This window comes from Phycodurus eques, chromosome 19 (assembly GCF_024500275.1).
Source record: "Phycodurus eques isolate BA_2022a chromosome 19, UOR_Pequ_1.1, whole genome shotgun sequence".
Lineage (NCBI taxonomy): Eukaryota > Metazoa > Chordata > Actinopteri > Syngnathiformes > Syngnathidae > Phycodurus > Phycodurus eques.
Window position 1 is genome coordinate 12,177,176 of NC_084543.1, and position 19,909 is coordinate 12,197,084.

At 41.7% G+C, this 19,909-nt stretch overlaps 1 protein-coding gene across 3 annotated transcripts in view; it reads left to right on the forward strand.

The window, feature by feature from the left end:
- snx29 (sorting nexin 29) overlaps positions 1–19,909 on the forward strand; it is a 128,647-nt gene that overhangs the window by 25,782 nt on the left and 82,956 nt on the right. For all 3 annotated transcript variants that reach the window (XR_009770407.1, XM_061706187.1, XM_061706188.1), the window contains exon 14: positions 3,756–3,841. Coding sequence is in view for 2 of the 3 variants with exons in the window: in XM_061706187.1 (XP_061562171.1) it covers positions 3,756–3,841 (86 nt within the window). In the remaining variant the exon portion in view is untranslated. The remainder of the gene's footprint in view (positions 1–3,755; positions 3,842–19,909) is intronic.

The window sequence follows — 19,909 nt, forward strand, 5'->3', positions numbered from 1 at the left end:
TTTATTAGACCACAAACTAGTTGAGAATGAATGAACAGCGGCAAGGCTGTTGCAGCCAAGTATTGCACTCACATTTTTTTCCCCATTATTATTATTACCCTTAGTTCTGAATAATGGCTTGTGAGTTATGGAGGTGGTTTTGCTGTGATAGACTAGTTGTGCTTCCCATGGGCTCACCACCTGTGGGAGGGGCCATAGGGGTCGGGTGCAGTGTGAGCTGGGCAGTGGCCAAAGGCACGATCGATCCGATCCCCGGCTACAGAAGATGGCTCTAGGGATGTGGAATGTCACCTCTCTGGCAGGGAAGGAGCCCGAGCTGGTGTGTGAGGTCGAGAAGTTCCGACTAGATATAGTCGGATTCTCTGGTACCAGTCTTCTCGAGAGGGTTTGGACTCTCTTCCACTCTGGAGTTGCTCACGGTGAAAGGCAGTGAGCAGGTGTGGGTATACTTATTGCCCCCTGACTCTGCGCCTGTATGTTGGGGTTCACCTCTGCCTTTGGGTGGGGGGAAGGGTCCTGACTGTTGATTGTGTCTATTCACCTAAACAGGAGTTCAGTGTACCCACCCTTTTTGGAGTCCTTGGAGAGGGTGCTGAAGAGCGCTCCAGCTGGGGACTCCATCGTTCTGCTGGGGGACTTCAATGCTCACGTGGGCAATGAGACCTGGAAGGGCGTGATTGGGAGGAACGCCCCCCCCCTCCCCCCCGATCAGAACCCGAGCGGTGTTCTGTTATTGGACTTCTGTGCTCATCACGGACTGTCCATAACGAACACCATGTTCAAGCATAAGGATGTCCACATGTGCACTTGGCACCAGGACACCCTCGGTCGCAGTTCGATAATCGACTTTGTGGTCGTGTCATCGGACTTGCGGCCGCATGTCTTGGACACTCTGGGGCGGAGCTGTCAACTGATCGCCACCTGGTGGTGAGTTGGCTCCGATGGTGGGGGAAGATGCCGGTCCGACGTGGCAGGCCCAAACGTATTGTGAGGGTCTGCTGGGAACGTCTGGCAGAATCCCCTGTCAGAAGGAGTTTAAACTCCCACCTCCAACAGAACTTTGCTCATGTTCCGGGGGAGGCGGGGGGACATAGAGTCCGAGTGGACCATGTTCCGCGCCTCTATTGCTGAGGCGGCCAACCGGAGCTGTGGCCGTAAGGTGGTCGGTGCCTGTCGTGGCGGCAATCCCCGAACCTGTTGGTGGAAACCAACGGTGAGGGATGCCCCTTTTTAAGAAAGTGGACCGGAGAGTGTGTTCCAACTGCAGGGTGATCACACTCCTCAGCCCCCGCGACCCGACCTCAGATAAGCGGTAAAAAATTGATGGATGGATGGATAAGGACTTTTGATCTTTTCTGTGAATGCCTGCTAATGTGTGGTAAATGTATCAATGGAAACCTGAGCAAAAGACATACACTGCTCTGAATAATTATGAGCACTCTAAATACTGAAAATCAGACAATTGCTATCTGTGTGTGCAGATTTCACATCCACTCCTCTCCAAAATTAATGGAACAGTGATAAGAAATGACCTGTATTGTCAGCCATTGCTTGTTGAAAGAACTGCTCCTGTAGTGGAGATATTTTTTATCAAGTTCTTGTCCAGGTAAGCGGGGCTGTATTCACGCTGGAGTGTTGGCCAGTACACAGGAATTAACGATCGATAAAATGGCACCGTTCCACTAATTAATGTCAGACATACTGTCCTAACACATTCTGGTGTAACAGTTCAACAGCATAGCAGCTTAAACGTCGGAAATAAATATCCAAACTTATACTCTGTTGCTGTGAAATAAAGATCCCACCACTTTTTAGCGATGTTACACTCCACAGCTAAATACAACTAACCTAATCCCTAACCCTAAAGACATCCATATAGAACTAACCCTTTCACTGACACACAGCTAAGCTAAACCTATTATGTTGCAGCACACACACACACTAATAGTCCTCCAACTGGGACGCACATCGGGGTTGTAACGTGCAGCCGGTTGTCTCACATCAGCACATATTTTGAGCAAAAAAACATTTTACAAGCTCACCATAATCTTCAAATTTACAATTACATGTAACAAAAATAATAAAATAAAAAAAACAAAACACAAAACACATTTAAATCAGATACTACTTGGGTTGCCGATGCATGATCTGGTGCAAAAATAAAGGTTATTGAGGTTAATTTAGTTATTTAATGTAAAATCCTTTTGGAAGAGAGTGTTTTACGCCTTTAGGTCTTTTTTTAATTTTATTTTTATTAGCCTGCTCTGTTCACCAAATGTTACCAATTAAAAGAAGATCACCATAATTAGGCCTGATCCTTAACTCTTAAAGTTAAGGACCAATAATTCCGCATTTCTATTGCTAGCTACATTTGCAATTTATGTGCATACTTCAGCTCAAGCTGTGTCTTGAACAAGCCATCAGCAGAAAACATTTCAGCATTTCAAGGATCAATAATTCAACAAAACGAGTGCATCATCGGGCCACAGATACCAACAACAAAATACAACCACGGCGAGACAGCAGCAGTTTAGTATTGTTTCTCTAGATAGTCATTTATTCAGGGAAGGGGACATTTACTGTAAATAAAAGATTAACGGATCAAACAGAACAGAAAATGCTGATGGGAATGAACCCCAGCGCAGTATCTTAAATTGTGGGCTGCCTATTACAGTTTGACGCAGGCCGACATGTTGTAAATGTAAATGCCATGTTTTAATAGGAAATCCCCCTCGGCACGTCTCACTGCTGCCTTCTTGGTATCGCCTCCTAGTTATTATGCTCGACTACTCGGGAGACAATCATAGCGGATTTTTCAGTGGTCAACAGACTATACAAATTCACTGTATTGAATCATCAGTCAAAGGTTATGCCAGTGATGACTTGTCGCTATACATTAAAGCTTTGAAGCAAACCTGTATGATTGGATGATAAACTTTGGATTTTTTCTAACATTGCTTCCTCCACTTCGTTTAAATTTAAATATTGCCGTTACCCTTTAAAAATCAGTCTTAAGATCAAATGTTTGTACCAACAGTGACACGCACTGTTTTGAGCTGAAAAGCCAATTTTTTTTCATTTGTGTTCATGACTGGTTTATTAATAAGGAAAAGCTCTAAATGGATTTTGCAACCCTAGCGCAAGCAAGGCCTGCTCGCACAGACACATTCATCTGCCCGCTGGTGTTAATATCACACTTGACACTCATCCAGTAAAATGAGACGCATTCCAATATCTGTGTAAGTGGCCGACTCCGTTTCCCCATGAACACACACATTGAGCGGAGCAGCGTGTATTCGATATAATGTAATCAGGCCGGAACAACGCCTGGGCCGTCGGCGGGTCTGATAACGGCGGTGTGGACGACTCCACGTAGAGCTTTTCCTGCGGATGCTAGAGGTCTCTGTGCAGGCGGTGCTTTTGTTGGTGGGGAATGAGGTCTGACAAGCGGGGCACCAAAAATCCCCGGTGAAGAATTAGGGAAAGGGGGGTGGCAATGGAGCCAGACAAAGGCTGTTAAATTTAACTGGCAAGGGCAGCATATTTTCACCAGAAAACACACCATTTCACACAGTGAGCTTGATGTTGCAAATCTAGTCTGAAACCAATCTGATCTAGTCCCTAATGGATTTCCAGTAAGAATATTAGGCAGGGAAAACGTATAAATAACCTCCATACCACCCAATACCGCACCCACAACCTCTTTATTATTAGCCGTTATTGGTTATGTGATATCTGTGTGTCTGTTTGTGCAGGGAGAATGAGGTCCTGAAGGTCCAGTTGAAGAAGTATGTGGGGGCGGTGCAGATGCTGAAGAGAGAGGGGAGCCAGGGCAATGACGGTAAAACGCACACACATGCGCACAGAGGTTGCTCGTCCATATTTTGCTCTCACGCAGAGAGGTGTCATGAGTCCATTGCAGAGGCCATATCGGTTCTGATGCGTTTCTCAAGGACTCTAGTGTCTAACTTCCGCTTTAACGGTGTGAGGCCTTGGCAAACACGACCGTGAGCCTCTTTATTTATTTAATTATTTGCGAGAGGGGTGGCGATAACTTTGACTCTGTTTGCCACCGCTGTAGGGCGCAGATGGGTTGGGGACAGAAGCAGCACTCTGTGTAAATACCAGTGAGATAGGCCTCTGTTGTTTGAGAGGCAAATAAAATGAACTAGGCAGATTACAGAGGGACATAATAATGGCTAATTGCATTTTGGGGGTTAAAAAGGAGAACTGTTATCTGTGTATGCTGGAGGGGTTTATTTGTCCCGCAGAAGCTGACGGGTGTAAAAAGCAATGCAAAACTCTGTTATTAGGATCAAAACAATAACCACAACAGAGATGGTTTGTGTTTTTTGACTCTTGATGCTGTTGGTTACGCACATTAAATGTTTTCGTATACTATTATTATTAATTCTGACAGAATGGCAGCTTTATTGTTGTCATTTTCTTTTGTTTGACGGTTGTTTTATGCCAAAGACTAGCAAGTGTTTTGCTCAGAACTTGCCGTAAGAAATGTAATCATCGCGGTAATTGCTCACCAAACAAATGTACTTTTTCAGAATTTAATTTACTGACTTCGAACTGATAAAACGTGTGAAAAGAACTTTGATTACACATGATGGACGTGCAGAGGAAGATAAATGCTTTTTCTTTTTCTTGTATTTTATTGTATACCAATAATAATAATAGAGATATTGCATGCTCCCCAGCTGACACTGACAGCAGTGCTACTGCAACTGGCAAGAGCTTCTGGCTTCTTGCTGTTGTTGGTTATGCACATGGTAGTTTTGTTGTAAACTGTTTTTCTGCTCACCTTCTTCTTTTCTCCACTCCACCTCCTATAACGTTCGTCACAGTGCGGCAAGTTTGTTTTTCTGCTCTCTTCTTAACTCAAGTTTGCACATGCACAGTAAGAATATGGAGTAGTCCATTGCATGAGAAGAGAGGGGTGGGGCACTCAAAATGATCATAAAATAAGAATTTTGATGCATTTTTAAACTGTGTGAATTAAGACTAAAACAATAATAAATGCTCTAAATCGAAGAAAACTTTATTCATCCGTTTTTATGACACCTTTGGCGTTCCCAGGCAATTGGCTGTGTTTGCCAAATGATAAGTCTGCCCTTTCTTGTAAAAAAGGACTGCCCACACATCATGTTCAGTTTTTTTTGAGGAAACGGGTGTTGTTCTCACATCATAATGTCAATCAGTCAAAGAAGGGCATTGGGGGTCGATGACACCCCTACTTGGTAAGCGTTGAAACCTGTGTAGTGTGTGCAGTTATTGGCATCATGTTTAAAACATGAGTGCGCGTTCACGTTTCATCTTCGCTCCCTGTCAATTACGGTCCCAAACAAGGCCTCCTCGCACACCCACACCTGTGGGCTCTGTGGGGAGGAACAGAGGGACGTTTTGATCGGAGGCCGAGAGGTTGATATCCGTCCTCATCACACACACACGATAACCCACGTGTTATCACCCAATCAGAGTTGCCTTTTGTGATCTGGCATCTTAGTTTGGGGCATCAGTTGTACCTTCCTCTTATTTTGACTCCATCCTTCCTCCCTCCTTGTTCCCTCTCGACAGGCGTAGCGATTTCCTCTCCGCAGCGACGTCTAAATGATTTCAGTCCTGCGTTGCCACGGTCTTCTCTCGCTAATGATCTGCCTCGTTCTTTCCAACTTTTGATGTTGACTACCACAGTTCCGCTGGTTGTAAGAGGAGAAAGCATGAGGTGGGGGGAGAAGGAATTGAAGGAGGGGGTGAATAGAAAGATGAATTGATAGACAAATGGCTGTTTCTTATGTGCTGTCAGCAAGCTGCCTTGTGATCAGAGCCTCTCTCTAATGAGAGCGCCGTGGACGTGTTCTCTCAAATGCTTGGTCTTCACTGACATCCCGCTAAAGAGGTTTCTCCTTTACCTCTGCTGTGATGGACTGATAATTAATTGTTTCCTGCAGGATGGCACCGCAGGATTTCCCTTTTCTTCTTTCCCTTATGTACAAGGGAACAGTGTCTTTGAGGTACTGCGTACCGTATGTTCATAGGAAATACGGATTACGAGATTTGAGCGGAAGTTCATGCATGAATGCACTCTGCATGCTTTTGTGTACCGTACGTGGCACATTAGCACAAAAATCACGTGTCATGATTTAAAAAGACGTGTATTTGTGTGTCTTGATGCATACATACAAGTCCTCATTAGTCAAACCCCAGTGGATGTGCAGTTGAACGGAGAGGCTTGTATGGTTGTGGTTTGGTTTACTGTAAGGCTGTAACAAGATTACCGTTCGCTTCCCGTTTAGTGTTTAGATCGCACTTTGTTCTGTGAAGATTTGATGCTGTTCTGTCAAACAGCTTAGTATTGATGGAAAATCAAAAGTAAAAGTGAATTCAAGTTCATGTTTTGTGTTTTCAAAAACAGGATAAAAACCGTACGAAACAAGACTAAAATATGCAGTGAATAAATAAAAGAAGAAAGTAAAGAACAATGGAATAATGTTATGTGGACAAGTAGCATTCTCAGACTTATTTAATAGATCTTTAAGAATTTTGTACATTGTGAGGCCTCGATTGTTTTGAATAATTGTGTTGTGGAGCAATTGATGCAGACTCGTGTGCACTGATTGGCTGTAATCAGCAGAAGCACAGTTTATTCAGTCTCAACTAGTGTACAGTCTGAAGGTCAACATTAACTAGAAAGTTGCGCTACCGTACATCCACGCAGACAGTTAATTTTGGAAATGTATTCAAATACCCCTCCCTACCCACATACCGACAATCGATTTCGCTCCGTGAGCAAAGGCCCGATTCTCGGATGTCTCCGAACGATTAACCTGAAGGGTTATGCTGTGGTTCCATGCTGCTCGGAAAATGTTTGGGGCTGACAATTGTAAATGTTAAACCTGTCCAATGGTTATAATCCTAAATCATAACCGGTATGTGTGTGGTCATCACCGAGTTCTGCTGAGCAACGGGCTCCGTGGTTCTGACGTGAAACAGAACGATAGACAATTAGGCAGAGACCTGAAGCTCGTACTATTTACGGATAAAAACCGAGGAGCCATTGGCTATTGCGGTTTTTGCATATTGTATCACAAGTTAGTCACCACATTTACGCATACTGAGAAACACAAAGCAATCATGCGTTGGGCAGAAACTTAATTCTTGAGCACACAAAGACGTTTTTTTTGGCAAATCTATGCTTCCAATTTTGTGAGGACAACTTGCAGAAGGCGGCATGATTGTGCCCCAGGGCACCAAGCAAGGTCCATAATGACCTTCTTGGATGAGTTTGTATGGAATAGCTCAATCAAACACCAGAGGAGTTTCTTTTTTTTTTCTTTTGTTTGTCATGGCCAGGTATCCGGATTTGAACTGAATTTTAGTGAACAGGGTACCCTCACTTTATGACCATTCCATTGCTGTTGCCTAACCTGAATTTGTACTTCAGTCAGAACCTCACTAACCTACGGTAATGCAGGAAAGTAAATATTTGTATGAAAAGCACTTGGCCGTAAATATGAGACAATCAAATTGAGAAGAGTAAGAACTTCCTCTACTGTGATTATTCTCTGAGTGGCTCTCCAAAAAATTAAATAGGTTTCTGCGATCTAAATTTGAGCTTCTCTCCTCACATGTTGAACTTTGAACTTTGATTCTTTTCTGGTTGACATCTGTTAGCTTTTGGCTCACCCTCTGGTGCATTCTCTTGACTCAAAGTGAGGTCATATGAGAAAGAATGAAGACAGGTTGACTTGAAATGGGACACTGCTGTCTGAAATCCAAGAGTGTAATCATAGACGGTCAAGATCAGGAATTAAGAGCATTGATTGGTTTAAAAAATAAAAATAAAAAAATGTTCTCCCAGAGGAGCTGTAATGGCCTCTTGGTCGACCGTTTGCTGTTTGAAAGAATGATTTACCCAAGAGATCGATTCTCCATGGAGATAGTCCTTGCATCGGAGGAAACGGGTCTTTTGCAGCCCAAAATGGTGGATTGTTTTAAGCTGCCTGCTTTAAATCGGCCTCCAGTGGCGTACATTAAACAGATTGGACTGCCAACTACAGGCAAAGGTTCTAGAGTTAATAACCTGTTCAATGCTAACGTGGCTCTCAGGAGAAAACTACAGGCGATCAATGAGTGGTCAAGGGCTTCTAATTCCCTCCTTTCAGACTAGTGCAAGGTTACCTCAGGGTTGTCACAAAGTCTGGACAAGACTTTGCATAGTCTTGTCCACTGTGACATTGCGGCTTTTCATTCGGCGCTGTGTCCTTGAACTATACAATTTGTATCCTGCAAAGAATCGAAGCGATTTTGCCTGCAAGATGGTTAACATGTTATTTGAGGGACATTTTTAATGATTTATGTTGTCTGTGCAAATAATAACCAATTTTCTTCGTATAAAAACCCAGTGCTCTGACATCCTTCCATCAGTGTGCATATCCAAAGGGTCAACGTGTACATGTGTATGCATAGCTGACCTATGCCAGTATAGCATGTGTAAGTCAGTAGAAAGTGGAATTTATCCACAGGAGCAAAAATGTTTTGTAGTTAAATAAATATGCTCATTATGAACTTTTTTTAATTTATTTATTTTTTTTTTTATTTGGTCCAGCTCACTCCTGTTGTTCCCATTAGGACTAAATATGTACTGAGGCCACCCTTTGCTTTGCCTGTCACAGCGTCCGTGTTTAATTTGACCATAAATAAACCGTCCGTGGACAGGAGCTTATTCATCTCCAGTAAGGAAATGGATTACATGGCTGTTAAAAACCAAATAAGGTTACCTCTCTGGCCCTCGGTCCCTTTTGCTCCTGCTGACAGCCAACGGTCCAATGAGTGAATGAGAGGCATTTATCACTGCTGCCTGTCCTAATAGGCGTGTGTAACTTATTCATTACGCGCATAGCTCTACATTTATTGACCTTCGGCGTGCTCAGCTTTGCCCTTGTAGGCCCCGGGCGAGGTCAGGCTTCCTGTTTTAACGTGTCCCTTGTGTATTTGTGTGTGTAAATTCTGTTGTTTTTTTTTTTTTTTTTCACGGAGAGGTCCTCTGTGAATATAAATTAATTAGTGGAGGTGTCTGTGCATGTTAATTAAAACTTAATTCCTTTAAATTGCTTTTTGGAAGCTGTCAATGTGGGGAAGTGTTTATTTGTTACTTTTAAACTGGGGTGGTGGCATGCCTTCAGGGGCCTCAGTGGTAGAAAAGCAGGTCACAGTAGCAAGATGAGAGTCATTATTGAACAATGTGTGTAGGCATGCATCTTTTCAGGGCAAAAGTGTGTCTCTGTGGTTCATTGTTATTTTGGAGACTAGTCTCTTGTGTGAGTGTAGGTGAGGTGCTCATGGACATGTGTGGAGGTCCTAAATTAAACGGCACTAAGCGGTAGTTGGCTGGCATGAGACTGTTGCAGCTGACGTGTAAGTGCTTTATGTTATTTTAATTTGCAGTTGGCTGAGTGTAAAAGAGCAAATGATGAGTCATTCTCTGTGATTTGAGCTTAATTGTGTCCACGCGCCTATAGCTCCAATAGTAGGTGTCAACCTAACGGATTGGGCTTGTTTACCAACTCAAAGGTGTGAGGGATGTTCATTTAATCCCAGAGAATCAATGAAGCAGACCTACTGGCTATTTATAAGGTGACATTGTATTGTCAACATTTGGGCAGGTGGTCAGCACTTCAGCAATTTTGTTTCTGTGGTTGTTGTAGTGTGTGTGTGTGCGTGTGTGTGTGCGCGTATTTTTTGTGGACACAACAGTGGGTATGTGACACATCTCATCAGCTCGGTGGATACATGTTAATAAATGGTTTAATCATCCTGCTTTGCTTGAACTCTCTTGACGGCCATAACGTCTGCAAATTTAGTGTGTGGTGAAGCGGGGAAAGCAGAGTGGCTACACTGCAAAAATTAGTGGTGTCATATACCATAGTTGCCTTAGTTTCTTGCTGAGACTGAAATAAGAAATATGAGCAGTATAGGCTATGACATTAAGCAATCTAAAGCAAGATACACATATACAGATTTTGAACAGTGTTTTAAATGTGAGAGACACACAATGAGGGAAAAAAATCGATCTGGTGTCCTCGAGATGACCAACAAACAGCACAACACAAACATGACAATATATCTTCGTCAAAATCTACAAGTCTCCTGCCCGAAACTAGATGTCTGTCATAAGTACCAAGAGTGACCTGTGAGGGGCTGCGTGATGCCACAGAGTGTCCAGACAGTCCGGAATATACAAAGAAATAGGCATAGTAATAAAAGAAGAAATGGGAGGAAGAGGGAGGCAAGAGCCTTGTGTCGAGGCAGATTAGCAACAGCTGGATTGAATAGACCGTAAATATCAGAGGTAATGCAACAGGACGTGAGTTAGAAGTACAGTAGGTGGTGTGAGAGATGAAAGCTAGGCTACAGTAAGATACTAACACACACATAAGCATAAAAACTCACCAAAAACAGCAAGCGTCTACTTATTCGGAGGAATCGGATAATGAGAAAAACGGTGTCTTCAAAGTAGGGCTGCACGATATTTTGTTTGAGCATTGTCATTGCGATGCACGTGTGTGCAGTAGTCACATCGCAGGGTCTGCTGCGATGTTGGTGTTCTGGAATATACAGTGAATCAATTGTAATCTAAAAAATTACCAGCAGAGGGACCTGTATGAGAATATGCCGGCTGCATTTCCTACTTTGCTCTTCAAAATGACACTAGGTGCATTCAGGGACACTGCGTAAATGAGAGCGCTTGTCTTCTTTTGTAATGCAGTACATAATTGTAAAAATGTATTACTAGGAAAATTATTATTTGCATGAGAGTGCTTTAGTTTAAACTGTACGATCATACTGTTATAATATGTAATTTATTTTGTTTTGTAATACAAGAGTAGATACATTTTTTTCATATAGTCAGCCAGAGCTGCAAGGAATGCAAAGTTATCACCATCGTTACTGTCATACTTGTGTTGTTGTTTTTTTTTTTTTTTTTGGTTTTTGCTGTTTTTGTTTTAATTCCTCATTTTAAAAAAGTTGAAAATTTTTTAGATTGTAGGGCGAAAGCTGCAGCTGGCTGTTAGTGTGGACTGAATGGGAGGCAACAAAGGGGAAATGAAATGCCAGTATTGTGATGATAATAGCCCATCAGCAACATATTGAAGAAACAAAACTATAAACGGGTTCATTTTTGGACCAGGAAGTGAACTTTCAACTAGTTCGTGTAGAAAACTTTCCCAACACTGATCCTGTATTATTTCACATCGCAATATATATTGCAGGTTTAAAAATAAAAATAAAAATCGCAATGTAATTTTTTTCCCAATATCGTGCAGCCCTAATAATACAAAGCAATAGTGAAATTAACTCAAGAAGGTGCTTTGTTTGGTGTGTGGCACTTCATTCAACTAACCAAATCTTGGGAAGTTGTTGATTATCTGTAAGGAAGCATACACAAAAACAAATTGCAAATCTGACCAGAATGGATGGGAAACGAGTGGAAGGGCGGGGTAGCCATTGATCCCAAAACGACAATCTGCCAAGTCATCTCGGAATAGGATACCCATGAATGTGACAAATGTGAGGTGGTCATGGGTGATTGAGGTTAGGCGCTTAAAAAAAAACACACATGGGACAGAGAGAAAATTGATAGCTTGCCCGTTATGATAAAGTTTTATGAGGAAAGCCTGCAAACATGGATGTACAGTATATAGGGTATATGTGATGCTGTTTTAGAGCTGGGGAACAGGAATATGGGAAATGTACAGAAGGGGCTACACTAAAATGCTGTAACTGTGGAAAGGACCCTAACTGTGAGGCCAGGTGGAGGTGGTGCAGCGGATTCAAATGTTTGAGGGTACAACAATTGCTGAAGCTGTCAAGAAAGTCAACGGGCAAATGGAACAAGTAAATTACAAACCAACTAACGCATATGAGAAGATAAGGGATGCAAAAACATTCAAGACAGACATCCTGATTGTGGATAAAAAAAAAAAAAAAAAGTTTATATTGTCCTGGTAGAGGTAATAAAAACTTCACCACCACAAACACAAATGAAAACCGAAGATAAAGAAGTAGTAGTATGAGGGAGTTACTAAATGTGGGAGCACGGTTAAGTAAATATGAATCATTAGAAGTTAAAATCTGTACAAACTGATGAGAAAATAAACCTGCGTTTAATATTTAGACTCTTCTTGGGGCTTCGATCAAGTGTATCTACTGATCTACACTCCAGTTTGGTAGGTGGCGGGAATGCACCTGCATGCTGGTTGCCAACTGCCATTCAAACCAAACAGGGACGAACAGAAGAAGAAGAAATAGAAGAGACGAGGTCGGCGACTATTAGCTTATCTGGTCACGACATTGTGGTTACAAGCTGTTCTTGTCATTTGTATTGTGGTGAATGGTTTGGGGGACACGTTATACAAACACTCAACACATCCAGTTGCTCCTCTATTTGTCTTCTGGCAACAGTGCAAGCTTCCGGTGGCATCCTGGTCGCACACACTTGATGATTTTCTCCTCGTTATATGTTGTCTGTCACATTTAAAATATCGGTATGTGTGTACCCTGCTTAAGGGAGACAAAGATTGTTCACACTACTGAGATATTATTGATGATAAGGACGTGCAATCAAGGAAAACATAACACGTGTTTGTTAATGCAGTTTGTCGGTTAGTTACTTTGTATTACACTGAGCAATATTGTGCAAAAACCACAGCCAATTGGGAAAACCCATTAAGCTTGTGTGTCGATCTACAAAAAGTAACTGGTTAAGGAATTTACTTTCACTTTTCCATGATACAGTCAATGTGTATTAGGGCAATGACTCACCTGATCCAGTAGAGGCCGCTGCTGTCAAGAATCTTGCTGTGTGAGACAGGTGGCACCCATTTTAAAAATAAATTTACCACCAATTACTGCAGTGGCGTGGAATAGTCCCCCAACACTATATTATACATTTGCAGGCATGTTTAGGACTGTTGAGCCTTGTTGGAGATGTGTGCTCTACCCAGTGCCATTCAAGTTAATGTTTGAGCGATTCCACTTCTCTCGAAGTTTTTCAATGGATCGGTGAGAATTAGAAATTAAGTCGAGAGAAGGGCTACAAATTTAAGGAGAGGTGGAGGGAAGCCCTGGTATTGAGAGATGAGAGATTCATCTTCTACGTTGCCTCGAGCTATTTTTTTGAAAGTTTCCAATTCACACACACTAACACACTCTCACAGGTACACACACCTACGGGCCATTACTGTACCTGGCACTCAAAGTAACCGCGGGTTTAAACTCTCCACATTGCGGCCATGCAAGTTTTACATGCACACTCAAGTGTGTTGTGGAAGAACATGGTGTTGTTAAATCGCAGATGCAGGATGACACGACACTCTTCTTTTCCTCGTCTGCCTTGCATCCTTATCTCCTGAGTGATTACATCTGCTCTCAGCTTACCATCCCGCCGGCCTTCCAGCCAATGTTGGCTAGCGGTGCCTTGTCAGGGTCCGGGCATGTTGTTCATTTCCTGCATGACTGCCCACACCGATGATAACACTTCCCTTAGCATGCGGGGCGGCGGACAGAGCATTAAACATTCCCGTGTTTGCTGGGTAGAGGATGTCTGGGACAGAGGGCGAGCTTGTTAGACTGGCTTTTGTTGTAGTCAAACATGTTTGGTGGCACTTGAGGTGGGTTGCTAGAGAGTCAGAGGCAAAGTGCTGATCCTTGCCCGCGAGAGCTGAGCTACGTGCTGTCCCTCACACGGATAATGAAATTGTTGGAGCATCTGTCGCTGTCATTTGGTTTGTCTTTTCATGCTTGCAGATATTTTGTCTGGTTCTACAGGTAAAAGTAGGAGACGCCTGATTTGATTTGGAAACTATCTGTGTGCATAACCCTGGATCATGGAGAAGTGCTATTAGAATAAAAATCTTTGCAATAGTGTGAAAATCTAATGGAGGATGTTTGAATGATTTCCAGTCAGTCCTAATTTCAACCCGATTGAGATGCTGTGGCATGACCTCAGGAGAGCTATTCACAGCAGACATCCCAGGAACTTTGCTGAAGTGCAACAGTTTTACAACAAGGAATGGTCCAAAATTCATCCTGATCGTTGTGCAAGTCTGAGTTTTATTGACAAGACTTCACCAGTTGAACGAGTGCTCTGTTCTGTATAGAACCACTGTTTGGACCTCCCTTTCTTAGACACAGCAATTTCATTAACAGCAAATCTGCAGTGCAACGTCCCAGAAAGTGTGCAGGACCACAAAATGGCTTTCTTTCACAGAGCAGATGAAAACAGAGTCCTTCATTGTAAATGAATCAGTTGATTAATTCATCATTACTTTTAAAAAGATGTCTGCAAAGATCAAAGATGTGATAAGACCAAACATTTATACAATGCAGTTTCTTAATATTAAATTGCACACATTCCAATGAAGTTGGGACGTTGTTAAACATAAATAAAAACAGAATACAATGATTTTCAAATCATGTTCAACCTATATTTAATTGAATACAATACAAAGACAAAGCTATTTAATTTTCAAACTGATAAACTTGATTGTTTTTAGCAAATAATCATTAAGTTAGAATTTTATGGCTGCAACACGTTCCAAAAAAGCTGGGACAGCTTTATGTTTACCACTGTGTTGCATCACCTTTTTCTTTTAACAACGTTTGGGAACTGAGGACACATAATTGTTGAAGCTTTGGAGGTGGAATTCTTTCCCATTCTTACTTGATGTACAGCTTCAGCTGTTCAACAGTATTTTACACTTCATAATGCGCCACACATTTTCAATAGGAGACAAGTCTGGACTGCAGGCAGGCCAGTCTCGTACCCGCACTCTTTTAGTACAAAGCCACGCTGTTGTAACACGTGCAGAATGTGGTTTGGCATTGTCTTGCTGAAATAAGCAGGGGCGTCCTTGAAAAAGACGTTGCTTGGATGGCAGCATGTTTCTCCAAAACCTGTATGTACCTTTCAGCATTAATGGTGCCTTCACAGATGTGTAAGTTACCTATGCCATTGGCACTAACACACCCTCATACCATCATAGATGCTGGCTTTTGAACTTTGTCTCCATAACAGTCCAGATGCTTCTTTTCCTCTTTGGCCCGGAGGACACGACGTCCATAATTTCCGAAAACAGTTTGAAATGTGGACTCGTCGGACCACAGAATACTTTTCCACTTTGCATCAGTCCATCTTAGATGAGCTCGTGCCCAGAGAAGCCGGCGGCGTTTCTGGGTGTTGTTGATAAATGGCTTTTGCTTTGGATGGTAGAGTTTCAAGTCACGGGCATTCAATGTTGGTTTTCGGCCTTGCCGCTTACATGCAGTGATTTCTCCAGATTCTCTGAACCTTTTGATGATATTCTGGACCGTGCATTATGAAATCCCTAAATTCGTTGCAGTTGTACGTTGAGGAGCATTGTCCTTAAACTGTTCGACTATTTTTTCATGCACTTGTTCACAAAGAGGTGAACCTCGCCCCATCTTTGCTTGTGAATGACTGAGCAATTCAGGGAAGCTCCTTTTATACCCAACCATGGCACTGTTCCCAATTAGCCTGTTCACCTGTGGGATGTTCCAAACACTTGTTTGATGAGGATTCCTCAACTTTCTCAGTCTTTTTGCCACCTGTCCCAGCTTTTTTGGAACGTGTTGCAGCCATAAAATTCCAAGTTAAAGATTATTTGCTAAAAACAATAAAGTTTATCAGCTTGAACATCAAATATCTTGTCTTTGTAGTGTATTCAATTAAATATAGGTTGAACATGATTTGCAAATCATTGTATTCTGTTTTTATTTATGTTTAACATAACATCCCAACTTCATTGGAATTGGGGTTGTATTACTTTCTTTAAAAATCTGAAGTTTACATACATTTCATTGATCACTACAGGTATTTGGTACCATTGTCTTTAAACTGCATGGCTAGGGTCAAATGTTTCTGCTATCCTTCCACAAGGTTCTTACAATAATTGGCAGGAATTTTGACCCATTCCTTCTGATAGAACTGGTGTAACTGAACTAAGCTGCTGGCAACTTTGCCTGCACGTGCCTATTCAGGTCTGACACTAAATTTTCAATCGGACTGAGATCAGGGCTTTGCGATGGCCACTCCAAAACATTGATTTTGTTAACCTTAAGCCACTGTGTAACAAGTTTGGCAGTATGCTTTGTGTCATTAACCATTTTTGCAGACCCATTTGCACCAAAGCTTTAACATCAGGGCTGATGTTTTAAGATGTTGGTTCAGTGTTTCGACATATTGTTCTTTCCTCACGATGCCACCCATTTTGGGAAGTGCACCAGTCCCTCCTGAATCATAACACAATACTGCCACACCCGTATTTCACTGTTGGGATGTTTAACACAACGTCCCAATTTAATTGGAATTGGGGTTCTACTATTAGCTGTATGTTGTTAGTTTTTTTTCAAATAATTATTCTGAAGTGAAGCACTTTATTTGAATATGTAATACTTTATTTTTATTTAATTGCTCTTATTTTGAAAGTTCACAGCCCTACTTTTATTTAGTAAATGAGAAAACACACAGTTGTGCTCATATGTTTGATTCCCCAAGCAGAATTTGTAAGATGTGTACAATTCTTGAAAGAAAACATGAAAGGCCAGGCGAAAACACATTTAATTTTATTTTAATGGGATTCAAATTAAACGGTCAAGCTTTTCAGAAAAGCATTATCATTAAACAAAACATAAACATAAAGCAATTAATGATGATGGTTGTTTAGTCATCAGTCATATTAAAAAACAAAACACTATTTCACAAATTCTGCTAGGCTATGTAAACTTATGAGCACAACTGTACATATATGCAGTCATATTGGAATCAAAGTGTAGGCTACACCTTTTTTATAACCACTAGGTGGCGGTGGCATATGAGAATGAACGTGTACACCTTTCTCATAACCTCTCGGGGGTGGTGGCATTTTGGAATGAAAGTGTACAGCGTTTTCATAACCTCTAGATTGCGGCATACATTTAAAAAATGGGAATTCCCCCCCCCCCCCCCATTTCCCCTATACCTAAGTATAATACGCACCACTGACCTTTGACCATTTTTTTTGGGAAAAAAAATGCGCATTATACATTTTACACACGCATTAATTACAGTAATATCCATTCCAAGAGCAAATGATTGGTGACATAAAACCCTTATTAAGTGTGCAGGCACTGTTTTAAGCAACATTCAATCTGATTGTCAGATTGCTGTATTTTTGTTATAATCAGAAGACAATCGGAAAATCTTAGCTACCAGAAAATAGTTTGACAATAGCCCAAGAATTAAAAAAAAAAAAAAAAAAAAAAATGTAAAAAAGGCTATGGTATTCACTCTAGAGAGTCAGCCCTCAGAGTGGTATTGACATGTCACCACCTGACAGAGCGAGAGCAAAGCAGCGAGGGATTTACGGGCGAGAGCGAGCGAGTGAGCCGCAAAAGGAGCTGATAATGAGCCGTGCCACTAGAGTTTCTTATTCTAACAAGCTTCTCATCTTGGCTCCAGAAGCCTCTTTAGTTCTGGTCAAATACCTGTGCTCAGGAAAAGAGGGAAGGCTCTCAGAGGGTCTTTGCGGTACCATCGCTCATTCCATTTAGTCCTCCTGCGGCTATGGGACAAAGGCAGTACTTGTCTGTCTAACCACCTTTGCAGTCGCATCAAAAGTCCCGATGAAGTGCTGCAGTAGATTAGTTTGTCTGCCGAGCAGCGTATTCAGTAGCCCGACACACACAGCCAATGAGTTATTTTCCGAACCCTCATGTTTGTATTGGAACATTATTATTTTGTAACAAATTTTATGGTCCATATACATTTACAAAATCCTTAACAATTTAAGAACACCTGGTGGGATACACTGTGGGTGTTTGGAACTGTATGCCTTTAATTTAAAGGTCCCATAGTTTGGCTATTTAGACCTCCGTAGAGTGACTCTCTAACATGGACTTAGTAGTAACAGTGTCAATTTCTTTTAAAAAAAAAAAAAAAAAAAGACCTTGGTTTTGTCATACGAGTTTCTAGAAAAGGCCCCTCTGACAGCTACTTCTGTTTGACCCAATTTTGTATCCACTTTGTCCATACAGTATTTGGCTAAGATTGCCCCCTTTCTTCTGATTGGTTGCCTCTGTGTGGAAGACCCATCCCACACTACTTGTTAGAACACACGTGTTTGTGATGTTGACAACGCTAGCTCGGGGGCGGAGAGCTAGGCATAGTTCTTCGCTAGTGATGTAAATAAGCTTAAGAAATTCAAATGACTTGATTTCAGGCCTCTCGGCAGGAAAAGGTCTGGAACGCAGGAATGTGTACTGAGGCACCATAGAGCCAATAAAACATCCCAAATACTAGTTGATTTGGTAAAATACATAACGTTTCAAAATGTATTTAAAAAAAAAAGTTACCAATCAACTCAAAATGCTTTTTCAAGTAACACGAGAATATGTCGTTCTTCTTCCATCATCTGACACCCTGGTAAGCGCTCATAAGAAGAGGGTGAAAAAGTGTACAGTAAGAGCAAAGTGTACAACAACATGCTAAATAAGGACATTTCTGTGGCAGTTAATGTGTAATTGTCATTTACCGGTGGGCATCCGTCCTAAATTGATTTCCAAATGTCCCCCCGCCCCTCTCCATGTACTATTAATCCATAAACCATCTTTGCAAAGTTTGAAGAAGTCCGTGGCTGGCATTGTAAATATTGAAGAGGTTTAACATTTACGATTGTCGGCAACAACTGGTCTCCGGGCAGATTGGAAAAGAAAAATCAGTCTTAACATACACCACATCACCTGATGATTGCTCAGAATATTCATGCAGAGCCTTCCAATAATCAAGCTGACTTTAATCGTGAAGGTGGAAAAAAGTGAGCCAACTGTAAACTAGGAAGTACTTTTAACTACTTACAACATTGTTTATAATCCACAGTTCTATCCAGGTCATCTTGTCTTCTTCTTGTCAATAGGTTTTTAGATTTCCATCCATCCATTTTCTGAGCCGCTTCTCCTCAGTAGGGTCGCGGGCGTGCTGGAGCCCATCCCAGCTATCATCAGGGCAGGAGGCGGGGTACACCCTGAACTGGTTGCCAGCCAATCGCAGGGCGCATATAAACAAACAACCATTCGCACTCACATTCACACCTGTTTTTAGATTTAGATTTCGAAAAAAAAAAAAAAAACTGTCAGCAAGGTAAGAAATTTCATCTCTCCAGGATTTTTTTTTGTGTCTGAACAAAACAAATCTAAAATCCATGAAATAACATACTAACATAGAGACAAAGGAACATACAGTATATATGGTGTATTTCCCCCCCCCCCCCCCAGTTAAGTTTATGCTTCAGTTTAGGTGGAGGTTTGCCATTTTGCCATGAGTGCCATTCTACATTCAAGCTGCATCCTCTTTTAATTAAGACCACCTCATTAATAGCAGTTATTAACTGAACTTGGAACAAATACCTTTACCGTGGTCTTCCCCAGTCAGAAGGTCTTCTGCTTCTGTTTCCCTTCAAGACGAATGAAAGCAAATACTTCAAATGAACATCTTTCATATGCTCAATATATTACACATGCAACACCCTCGGCATTTTTTTAAAGATACATTTCTCCAGCATAATGAAGAAAACTCACTTGAAGGGAATTCACTTAGTGAGTAAAACATTTCTCTACTTTCTCCCCCCCAAGTGAATCCCACTGAGCACGAGCCAACTTGACGAAATGCTTGTCTTCTAAAAGTCCTTTTGGAGTTTGGATCAAAAGTGTTTAGTTTTTTCTTTTTGTTCCCACAGCAATCCATGGCTGAAATATTTAATACTGGCACTGAGCCTCTTTCTGTCTCACGCTGCTTCCATTGCCTTTACATTTTGTTCCTCTTATTTCCACCTTTTGCTGTCCC